Source organism: Ipomoea nil, unplaced genomic scaffold (genome assembly GCF_001879475.1).
Source record: "Ipomoea nil cultivar Tokyo-kokei standard unplaced genomic scaffold, Asagao_1.1 scaffold0688, whole genome shotgun sequence".
Taxonomy (NCBI): Eukaryota; Viridiplantae; Streptophyta; class Magnoliopsida; order Solanales; family Convolvulaceae; genus Ipomoea; species Ipomoea nil.
In genome coordinates this window covers 6829372-6841679 of record NW_017617116.1, presented here as the reverse complement: position 1 = coordinate 6841679, position 12308 = coordinate 6829372, and the positions used below count along the sequence as shown (strand labels likewise).

Sequence of the window (12308 nt, the reverse complement as noted above, 5' to 3'; positions counted from 1 at the left end):
GTGCATTTTGGATAATGTTCATAGTTGCTAAACAGCTTCATTTCAAGAATGTCTTCAAACCTTTCAAGCTTTATATTACATAGAACAAACCAGACTACTTGAAAAAAACACCACCATTTAAGATCAATGGCCGAAAAGGAAGAAGAAGAAAAGGGATTACACTGAAACTATATAGTCATCATCTCAAACATTAGATACTTTACAAACCCTAACACAAACTATGTTATCAGAGCCTAAAGCTAACGCCTTTTTCGCCATTTTCATTGCTTCATTTCCTCGCCCTCTTCGCCGGCGACTTGATACTCTTGGGCTTCTTCACCGGAGACTTTACTTTAGACAGGGCCACCTTCTTCACCGGAGTTCTCTTGGCAGGTTTGGCTTTGGCCGCCGGCTTTTTAGCTTTAGACGGGGTTGAAACCTTCTTCTTAGGCTTTTCCACAAGCACCTTCTTTGCAGCCGCAGCTTTGGGCTTGGCGGCGACGGTCTTCTTCTTCGGCTCTGCTGCGGCCTTGGGAGCTTTGGGCTTGGAAGCGGGGACGGCGGCGACGGCAGTCTTGGCAGTTCCGGCGAGCTTGAACGAGTTCTTCACCTTCGTAAGCTTCCCCGACGCCACGAGCTTCTTAAGCTGGACCAGCAACAGCTTCCTGAAGTTGGGCGGCAATTCCTTCTGTTTCTCCTCGATAAACTTCGCTATCGCCACCTGACTTGAACCGGTCCTCTCCTTCAACGCCGCAATCGCCTCCGATATCATCTGGAATTCAACAAAAATCAGATCTCACAAACCAAACAGAGATAAATATTTGAAAAAAAACAGAAAAAGAGAAGACAGAATCAGTACCTCAACATAAGGAGGATGAGCTCGAGGCTTCTTAGGAGCGGCAGCGGCTTTCTTAGGCTTTGCGGCGGCGGCAGCTTTTCCGGCGGTGGCGGACGCCATGAGAGTGAAGATATAGATAAGATTTGGTAGAAAAACAGTGGATTTTGGCAGGGTGCGTGATTGCGTATTTTGAAGCGGTGGAGGAGATGAGGAGAAGAAGTGAATTTATAGGAGGAGAGAGAAGATAAGGAAGCGATGTGATAGGTTGAAAGGAGAGTGGCACGGATCGAGAGGTGATGTGTAAAAGGTTTGAACTTGAGGCGTTGGATTGAGAGGAGTAATCGACGGATGCAGATGTATGTTGCTTTGTGACACGGATCGAGGGGTGGGATTGATGAAAAATGGTTTTTTTTTTTGATGCCAAAAATACAATATTACTAAATGGAGAAATGAAAATATTTCATGAATTATAAAGACTAAAGATGACAGTAACTTTGATTTGTAATTGCTGAGTTTTAATGGGATGTAAGCAACCCATAGAATTAGAGATATCACATCAATACATCATGCATGCCCCTCTTATTAGGAATCTACTACGGAGTACTACTTTGTATTATGTCTAATTTAGGACTCTAGTCTTGTGTATTCAGTATACGACTCTAGTATATATTTTATGTACGTTCATATTATCAATACATTCCTGAATTATGTTATCATCTGGTATCAGTCGTTTAGATTTCTTATGGTGGGTGATAATGACAATTTTGTCAGAGTTTCTTCTGAGCAGACTATTTATGATGTCGTTATTTTGGTGTCTGTGGTTTCTAATAACTCGTTGTCGACCGCCCATCACTTTTTGTTCATCAAACTCACGGCCCGTAATTATTTGTTTGGGAGAACTCAGTCAATACCATGTTTGCGAGGTCAAAACCTATTGGGTTACGTCAATGGTACTATTCCATGCATGCCCGTCTGCTGCCACTGTTCCATCATCGAAGTCCTCTGTTGCTTTCTCTTCGGCATCGACTGCTTCTTCTATTTCCTTTGATGCATGGGTGCAGCAAGACCAAGCAATATCATCCATGTTTATATCCTCTCTCTCTGAGGAGGTGATGCACCTTGCCGTCAGCAAGACCACTTCACGCCAAGTATGGACGTCCATTAAGCAGGCTCTCGACTCTACAACATGTGCTCGAACACTCCGATTGCTCGGTCAGCTTCAGGGCCTTCGTCAAGGAGATGAGTCTGTGGCGGATTTTCTTGGCCGATTGCAAGTTCTTGCAGAAGACTTGGCGTTAGCTGGACGGCCGATGAACTTAGACGATAGGTTGTAGACCTTAACAACCACAATGTAAAAGTTAAACCCAATGTAATAAGCTTGTTGTGTTCACTAGGATGTAATGAACTCCTTGTAAGCACTAGGCACTTGTCTTTTTACCTAATAGGTCGCTGAGTCACTATATGATTTACTCAACTTTTCATATCAGTCCGAGGTTTTAGGGTGTTGGGACAAGGAAAGAAAAAAAAAACTAACTTTTTGTCCTATGAGTATTGGGGTATTGTTAATTTCAACCCACGAGTTTTAAAGTTGTCAATTTGAATCCACAACTATTCAACTGTTGTCAATTTTAGTCCATCTAGCCAAATTGCCGCCTAATAATTGCTAGAAAGTTGCAATTCGCTTTTTAATGCTAAAATTAACAAATTGTGGATTGAAATTGCCAAAATCGAATAGTTGTGGATTAAAATTAACAACTTTTAAACTCGTGGATCAAAATTAACAATACTCCAATACTCATAGGACCAAAAGTGAAATTTTTTCGTTAAGGAAATTTCACCTTTAGCAAATTGTGGGCAAGATATATCACATCATGGGCTACTAAACCAAATTAGTTGAACTACACCCTATATGATACAATCGTTATGCTGTGCATCCGTATGCACCATGCATGGTGCATACGGATGCCAAAACGACGTCGTTTTATTAAAAAGCGCGCGTCTCCCCTTTAAAAAAAATTCAGGTTCGATTCCCAGCAACAACATTATATTGTTCATTCATTCTGGAATTTTAGTTCATAGATTATGGAAATATAGTTCATTGATTATGGAATTATAGTTCATCGATTATGGAACTGTAGTTCATCGATTATGAAATTTTAGTTTATAGATTATGGAATTTTAGTTCATTCATTCTGGAATTTTTAGTTCATAGATTAGATTATGGAATTATAGTTCATCGATTATGGAATTATAGTTTATCGATTATGGAATTATAGTTCATCGATTATGAAATTTTAGTTCATATGTTTGTTGCTGGGAATCGAACTTGATTTTTTTTTTTTTAAGGGGAGACGCGCGTTTTATTAAAACGACGTCGTTTTTGCATCCGTATGCACCATGCATGGTGCATACGGATGCACAGCATAATTTGCCTATATGATAAGTTTCTTGTGTGCACTAGTCATTAGTCCTCTCACCTAATACGCCATTGAGTCACAATGATTCATCCCACAACTATCATGTACAAGTTGGGATATGAGAGCGATAAGAGCAGGGAAATTTCATCTTTTAGCATATTGTGGACAAGATATCACATCATGGGCTACTCAACCAAGCTCTATGTAAAAACTACTCCGTATTTGTTAATTTTTTTTTTATTACAATGTAGTATCTGTCCATATATACTTTCTCAACCTATTGAAACACAAAGAGTCAATACCTCCACTAGAGTTCGAACATATAATCTTCCATTTAGTAGAACCACAACTATGCCGCTTAACATTTTCGATTTAAATCAATTAATTGCAAACAACCTTCGAGAACACACATTTCAAATAACTTCTTTACATATGTTTCACCAACTTTACAATCACTATTCTCTGTTTCATGTTTTCTAAATATACAAAAGAAACGTTTTTTTTTCTTGTCTTCAAATAAATTTAAAGAAAATTTCAATTAGTGAACTCGAACTTATTTTCGAATAAAGCATGGAGGATTATAAGGTAGATACTTCATACTAGAGAAGAGTTGGATTCTTGTAGTACTAAGCTTATTTGGAGCAATGTGATGACAGTTGAAGGGTTTTTACTGTCCTGTCAAAGCAACCTAACAAAAAAGTCAATGGGGGTATCAAGCACTAATGCACTATACAATCTGCACGACAAGGATTTAGGCAGCTAAAAAAAGCACTAACTATTAAGGTTTAGAAACAGCCCTTGCAAACCAATACTAAGATATACAATCACTGTGTGTAAATAAATAAACTACGTCAAATCATTAATACAAGTCCGTTAGCATACTCAAGATTCTGCAAACCGCCTTTCCTGGATGATCTGCCCCAGCTTTGTGAACAGCGCTAGTTGGTCCTCGAATGGAAGGTTCATTAATATCTGTGATGAGGAGGCGACAGAGAAATTAAAGGTATAATCCAAATTCCGAGGTGTGGCAATGGAACTTTTTGTATTGATACACGAATATAAATGTCGGGAATACTATACCTGGTCCAAGATCATCTCGATTGATAGGTTCTGAGGCACCACGAAAGACTGATGATATATATATGCAAAAACAGCCATCACCATCTGGAGTACCGTCAGCAAGAAATGTTCAGAAAATGGTCAGTCCAGAAATCTAACAATGGGTGAGAATTTGAAGCATAGAATCAAACAGAGCCTACGATGCACACTATAATTACTTGTATTAGGAACCACAACCGAGCATTCATCTAGATCATATGTATCTAAGGAACTGTAAGGAAATTCAGACATTTGCGTTTTTCTTAGTAGTCAGGCAGGAAGCAGCACAGATCATAGTTTCTACTTTTCTATGGACTTCACAGAATACTTACTAGTATAAGCATGTTAGTCTTTCTTCCTATTAAAACAATTGAAGAATAAGGCAATCACACTGACTCCCTCTCTCTCTCTCTAGAAATTTAGTTCACAATTAACAAGGCAACTTTAGATACTTTGCAGGTCAATTGGCCAAGAAAATACTAGAGCATCTCCAATAGTTGTAGATTTTGAAAAGTTTTTGCAGGTGTGACTAGGAAAGAGAAGATTGGAAGAAGAAAAAAAAAACAAAACAAAACAAAATCTGAAAAGAGAAATTTGAAAAGAAAAAAAAAAAAAAAAAATCTTCAGATTAACGCCGGGCGCTAGTTTTGCGTCTCACGCGACGCTGTCTTTGCTTTGTTTTTTTCTTGGTGGGTCCCACTATGGAGACAAAAACCAGGTCTTTATCTAATGAAAAACCACCAAAAACCCCTTCCCCCCATTTGTTGAAAAACCATGTTCAAGGTTTTAGGCATGCAAAAACCTCCCCAAAAACCACTATTGAGGATGCTCAAGTAATGCACATGGCACAAAAAGACATCTGAACAGACTAAGTAATCACTATATTGTCTATTCACCTGGCAATCCATCCTATCAGTGATGCCACCATGCCCAGGAATACTATCACCAAAGTCCTGCCAAAAAAAAAAAAAAGAGTAATTTGCAAAAGAAATAAATTCAAAGAGAAAAATGAATAGCATAACAAGGGTCAAGGGCATCAACAAACTAAAAAACAACAATAAGCACGATGGTGAACCTTGACTTTGAAGGCCCTTTTAAAACCACTTGCAAAGAAGCCCCCAAAAGGAGCTATGATTGATGAAAATAGGCCAAGAAGTAATGCATGCCACTGTACTGGCAATATTTCAATCTCTCTCTTAGGAAACTGCAAAAGTTTGAGAGAAAATTATCAAGGATTCAAGAGTGTTAAAAATTATTTTTAATTTTATTTCTATAAGCAAAAGAGAGCATAACTGCACATGTACTCAAACTTGACAGACAAGGATTTACCCATTGAGGAATCCACTCTGGTATAGTGAAATGTTCTGGTTTAAACAAAGGACCAGGATCACAATGAAGCCAACCAGTTGATAAATCCTGTGTTATCAGTGAAGACAGATGTGGAGTTCAATTTCTAAATAACATAAAAGTGATGTTTGTGACTCAATAATATATGCAATATATATGCAATATATATATATATATATATATATATATATATATATATATATATATATATATATATATATATATATGGATGAGCCAGAAAGATCATATCACCTTCCTTGGGCACGTCAGCCATTGAAAACGACCAAAAAAATTTGCAAGCTGCAGAGCCAAGTAAAGTAAGACTAACTAAAACCATCAAAATAAAAACCATAACCAAAACTACTCAACTATTACAAATTAACAATTAAAAAAATAATGCTATAGTTGTATGAAAGGAAAAACTGCATACCAAAAATGCAGAGAACATAGTCAAAACAGATGCTCCAATGAAACCTTCCCATGTTTTCTTTGGGGACAACTTGATCAAAGGAGTTCTTCCAAAGAAAAAGCCAACTAAGTATGCAGCAATATCATTGATGACAATGAGTGAAGCTGGTAGAAGGAACCTGCATCATAATGTACCAAGTTTTAGGTTCTTTATCCATTTCCAATATATGATGACATATTTATTGCAATTAATGATAACAACTTCCCTTAAGCACTTGCATTAGAAGATAATTTCTATAAACTAAGATCAAGAAGAGCAGGGGAAAAGGCAAAACAATTTATTTAAAAACTTTGAGTAAAGCTACAGAAAGAACAACTCCTAAAAATGAACAATAATAAAAGAGCTTACCCTTGCCCAGTTGGCAAAGGCCTTGAGGCCAGGGCCCTTGGCCAAATGGTCAGGGGTTTTAACCTCACCAAAAGCAATCTTGTTGAGGCATATTTTAGTCACTCCTTTATAAGCGTAATTAGTCCTCATTTGTTTGAGATGCTCTATTTGGTTCCTGATAATTGTACTAGGAATATTCATTGATTGTATTGGAGATATTCATTGGTTAGTTAATTGTAGTGCATTGTATACAAACCACTTTGAGGTATTAACAAAAAAAAACAAAAACCATCCATCTTTGACAAGGCATCAAGCTTGGCCATATAGTATAGTTTTAAAATATGATATTTTTTAATAAAGCTCAACTAATTCCAAAAAAGTGTTGATATGCATATAAGAGGAAGGAAGAGAGATGTTTTTAAAATAGTGCACAATATAGTGGAGGTAGTTCTTGAAAGTGTCACCAGAAGATTCCTTCGAAAATGTTGGCCACTGTGAATGAGGACTGTGTGAACACCACAATTAGAATCATATGGGTCCATGCATACTGGCCAAACTGATATTTGTACATCTTCTTCTTCAAAGTAAGAATGAACCACATGAAACCTGTTTCCAGTAAGAATGGGAAACTTCAGTATCAAATCAATCAATAGAGTACCAAATAGAAGTGTTAGAGAACTCTCAAACAATGAGGTCACATTGAGTAAATTTCAGTTTTAGTCCAAGAAGTTAAAGTTCCAACTTTCTCCAAAATAATAGTTTCACTTTCATTCAGAGTTTATGCATTGATTTCATCCCGGGTCAATTTTGTGGCAAGATCAGGCCAATATTTGGAATAAATAAGGGCAATTTTGTAAGAATAGATTTATGACATGTCAAAACTACCCTTATTCATGCCATGTGTAATGCATAGTCGTGCTTGATTTTACTGAAAATGGGTCAAAAATTAACCTAAGGTTTAAAACTTTTTACCAAATTGAAACATAATTTAAACTTGGGACCAAAAATAATATTACACCACAATGATTACAAGTACATTTATAACAGCAATAAAAGGTGTCCATATAACAACAATTTTTAAACATTTTATATTCCCTAGGCAACAATTAATATTATGAGGAACTCCTTAGAGTTAAAATTCGTAGCAACCACTGCCTGAAGAATACAACATAAAAAGCTAGGACTAACCTGCTATATACAAGAAATAACAGGTGACCATGTGGTACTTGATAAATCTCCCAACAAGCTTATATAAGAATTTGTCTGTAGTAACAGTATTGACGAGCCTTTGGCTGAGGATGCGGCCATAAACAAAAAGCATTGCTGTGAAGAAAAAGTGCCTGAAAGTACAAGGGAATGATCAAACAGCATAATGACATTATAACAGGTGTTGATAATGCCATGATCACTGATCCAAAACTGTTGAAATCTTCTTTGAAAAAAGCAGGTAGATCTCAAATAATGTGGTTAGCAGGTAGATCCCTAAAGATAAAACTTAGGGATGAGAAGTGAAATAATTAATTCTACTCTCACAGTCGGCTTTTCTCTTATTACATCAGTCATAACTTATTAGAATAATAAAAGAAATAAAAAAAAAAATCATTTGAAAATTGAAACATACTCTTTTTTCCTCAATGTCATTAGAATAATTCTCTTATCTCCCTTGCGTTTTATTTTCTTGATTTTCCATTTTTCATCTCTCTAGGATCCATACAAATAATTTTCTATGGCTTAACTTTTCTTTTCCACCTTCAACGTTCCACAAGGAACTCTAGAGGGAAACGCTAAAAGAGTGCATTTAGTTAGGAATTTGCAAAGCATACCGCCAGACTAAGGAAATTAAAAAAAGTATTACTCTGTATTATTAGTGACACTATGAGACTGGATTTAATTGATTTTGCAAGACCTTAATTTATATATTGTTGAAAATGTTGTTAAAAATTATGAGATAGTGATATTGTGGATAGCAAACAACCACCACCCACCAATAGGTAGAAGCAATAAGTGAAACAAGAATACTAAAACTATATAGAGGAACAAACGCCGCATTTATTTATACTAATAAACTACAAAGATTAATTGTATAGTAGTTAGAGGTACATGGGCCCTCATACATGTATTGAATTGTCTACAAGTTAAGGGAATAAATGCTCTCATATGTACATTGAATTGTATGAAATCACAATAGTGAGGAGCCTGAATAGTAAACTAGGGGAAACATGATAGGGAACTAGGAAAATTTCCATCTCTAAAATTCATAAACCACTAGAAAAGTAAAGTAAAAAAGATACTGATAATATTCCTAAAATAACTTTAGGCAACCTTCCTAATCTCAATTTAGGAACACTCAGTTCTAACATTTATCAATATATGCATAAACGAGTTCAACAATATTGCGAGTATTTTGTTAACTTTGAACTATCATAAGCATCTAAAAATGACTCAGGCATCCAATAACTGTAATCAGGATAGATAAATAAGAAATTTAAAATATGCATAGTTATCACGGCGTCTCCTCGCCTGAAAATGGTGAGGCCAGCTCCGGCGTCGCCCAGGCATCCCAGACGACGCCAAGGACGCCGATTCGGCATCCAAACCCATAAACCCTACCCATTTTTAACTTTATTTTTTTAAAAAAATGGTATGACTGCGTCGGCGACTTCCCTCGAACTGACAGAGAAGAAGAAAGCCAACCCAGTGACCCACAGCCACCGCCGTCCCCCTCCCACCGCCGTGGGTCGTCATAGGTGCTTCTTTCTTCTCCCACCACCGTCGTCGACTGCCATTCTTGATTTTTCTCTTCTTTCTTTCTTCTTGGCTTCTTCGTTCAGTCTTATTTACTTTATTACTCCTAGAAAGTTGTAGCATTGAGAAAAGGAATAGTTTTCTGCTTCTGTTCGTAAATGAAAGCTACTGCAGCTACAACTTCCTAGAGTATAATAAATAAGGCTGCCTATTTCCACTGCCTATTTCCAACAATATATATATAAATAAGGCTGCCTAGGCGACAAGGTGGTCGGGGAGCGCCGCGACTTAACAGGGCACCGTGATAACTATGAAAATATGTAATGAGTTTTGATACTAGTACATTTTGGACTGACCCAATAATAACCCTAGATGAAGACTACACCGGATAACACCAGCATAAAATATCTTTTAAACATTCAAATGCTTGAAATGCAAAATATATAAACTGACCCTAGATTATTTAGTATAGTCTGCCACATGAATATCAAAAGAACTAATTACTAAACATTTTACTATTATACAAAATACGTCAACAAGCTCACAATATTAATAGCTAGCTAACGTATATCGGGTTCTACTCACCAATTCAATAGCCTGAATCCAGGGAGCTGTCTGTCTTCATGTGCTCTCCGAAGTAGATTGAACAACTCTCTTGCCATGAAGATTTGGATAACAACAATCATGGCCCAGATATAAAGGTGACCCATGTAGATTATTAAGGCAAAACCACCAATCATCCAAACCGATGAATATCCCCGGATCAACATCGATTTGTACTTGTTTCGATCATTGACAAGTAAATGATCACCATTTGCTTTAACAACCTCAGCAGGAACCTGTAATTTCAGGGGTAACTTATCGAAATGGCATTACTTATAACCCCAGTAAAACTGAGAACTCTCTAAATAACAATCAAGTGCAATAATATAGAGGGCTATAAGTTGATCGGAGCATCATATTTGACTCATTATGAATATCAGATTACTCAGCTAATATATTCCACTTTCCCTAGACAATAAGGATTAAGAAGCTCTAGCAAGTACTCCGAAGTCCAATCATCATCAGTGAATTAGAGCAGGGAACCCATTATACCTTTCACAAATTTGTGGAAGAATATTCATTAGTGGGCTATAATTTGATGGGAACATCATTTTTGACTCATTAGTCTATTGATATGAGATTAACCAGTTAACAAGACTATTAAGATTTTACTTTCCCTTGACTATTTGTAATAAAAAACTCCAGTCTTGTTCTTTCCAAATACAATATCAAGTAAAAGTTGACAATGATCTCCAATAGTCCAATGTCTAATTGTCATCAGTGAATTTAGAGCAGGAAAGCCTTTCCCCAACTACCAGGGAAAATATCACTATACCTTTATTAGAACTGTGGGAGAATATTTTGAGAATACACCACCCACAAAGAAAAGAATATCTTTATACACGAAAATTAAAGTCTTCCCTCTTGCAACAAACACAGCTACTCCCACCCACCCATCATACCAGACAGCTAAACAGTCATCAATCCATGAAATCGCCCTTACCTCATTCGAGCCTCTACGGCGACGAAACCGTCCACCAGGCCCTCCTTGGGAGCCAGGATTACTATCTTTCTGCATATCTTCCGTCTTCACTTCTCCCTCCACTAACAAAGCAATTCACTTGCACATTAATACACAGCAGTATCTGAGATAAACAACAAAAATTCAAAGCACAAAAACAATCAGAGCCAATCATTGTCTCAAGGTAATAACTCACAAATCATCAGTACCAAACCCAACTAAAAATAAAAAAAAAAACTAAAAACCTTATAACCTCAGTATCCTAAACAAAACACAGTCTAGGCAGAGCTATTCAAAACAGAAGTAAACAAATGTAAACCAAAAACCTATTCCAAACTCCAGCACTCCAGGATTCAATCCATAAACCCTAAGACACTCCGGTAAACACGCGAAGCAGCTAGAACACATTCACACAACTGAACATTAACAACTACTTCACAGAGCTGCCACCTCGAAGTTACCGGAAAAAAGGAGCTTCTATTGCTTCTCAGTTCCCAGTGGTGCAGAGTAAAATGGAAATCAATCACGAAAAGCAAACACGAAATTTATACTATGCGGTTAAAAGTAGTAGATACGGTAAGTGTACGAATGAAGACGACAATGAATTAATTAGAGCGGTAGGAGAGGAGCTAGAGAGATCTAACCTCTGTGATTGAGAGAGAGACAGCAGTCTGGAGTCTGGAAGTAACCGTGCGCCTATGAGAGAGAAGAGAGGGTTTTTGGCCACATAGAATTTGGAGGGTAAATTTTGTGTAAATTATAAAACCAAATTAATATATGTGGGAAGAAATTAAATTTATTTGGTTTTAGAGTTGTACTATCTAACTACAACTCTAAAACCAAATTATATCTATACTATTTCATTTTATATGTGTTGTGTTGTTTATTATTCATTGATCAAATTAACTGTTTTTTTTTTTTATTTTTACTTTTTTTTATTAAGTTTTAATTATTTTTAAATTTAATTTTATATTTAATAGTAATTTTAATGTAGTTTCTAAATATATACATTGTATATATTAATATTAAACTTAATTTTATGAAAATTTGAATTAAAATAATTGTATATATAAGTGTGTGTGTGTGTGTGTGTGTGTTTGTGCATGCATATTGTGTGAAAAATGACATTGTCGGATGAAATTAATCTAAGAACAATTATATAATACAGTTATATAATTAGACATACTATTGATGCATTAAGTATTAATTATAATTATTATGTCGTTATTGAGTATTTAATTATACAAATATCAGTAATAATTTTAATTTAAATGTCATTGCATAGAAGTCCATTTTTTGTTTAATGCAAGTAAGTTTGAATAAAATGTTAAAGATTTTATGAGAATTATCAAAAGTCTGAGATTGTTGATAAGCGGACGACAAATTTAGGACCAGATTTTTGAAACAGCTATGTATAATAGTTAAAAGTTTTACAATAATTGTGATTAGGTAAAAGAATGTATGAGACCCCTTTGTTAATATTAATTAATAAGTGAATGATCTGAAAGATTCTAACAGCTTGCA

The 12308-nt window shown here is 36.0% G+C and overlaps 2 protein-coding genes across 4 annotated transcripts; both read right to left on the bottom strand.

Annotated features, from left to right (window-relative positions):
* Positions 1-40: 40 nt before the first annotated feature.
* LOC109175617 (histone H1-like) lies at positions 41-1036 on the bottom strand. The gene is made up of 2 exons (XM_019324913.1): positions 839-1036; positions 41-751 (listed from the first exon to the last, which is right to left on the bottom strand). Exons 1-2 carry the CDS (start codon positions 935-937, stop codon positions 269-271), a joined length of 582 nt encoding a protein of 193 aa, XP_019180458.1. The 5' UTR covers positions 938-1036; the 3' UTR covers positions 41-268.
* Positions 1037-3834: 2798 nt separating this feature from the next.
* Positions 3835-11548, bottom strand: LOC109175612 (phosphatidate cytidylyltransferase 1). Of its 3 annotated transcripts, none has more exons than XM_019324908.1 (12): positions 11429-11548; positions 10767-10867; positions 9806-10059; positions 7664-7815; positions 6940-7081; positions 6110-6266; positions 5932-5979; positions 5662-5748; positions 5408-5536; positions 5229-5285; positions 4315-4398; positions 3835-4206 (listed from the first exon to the last, which is right to left on the bottom strand). In XM_019324908.1, the coding sequence occupies exons 2-12, from the start codon at positions 10839-10841 to the stop codon at positions 4117-4119; spliced, it is 1275 nt and encodes a 424-aa protein (XP_019180453.1). In that variant the 5' UTR covers positions 10842-10867; positions 11429-11548; the 3' UTR covers positions 3835-4116. The 3 variants fall into 3 exon arrangements, with proteins under 3 accessions (XP_019180453.1, XP_019180451.1, XP_019180452.1); XM_019324906.1 differs by having other exon boundaries at positions 10767-10908; positions 11429-11536; XM_019324907.1 differs by lacking the exon at positions 11429-11548 and adding an exon at positions 11246-11414 and having other exon boundaries at positions 10767-10908.
* Positions 11549-12308: the final 760 nt, after the last annotated feature.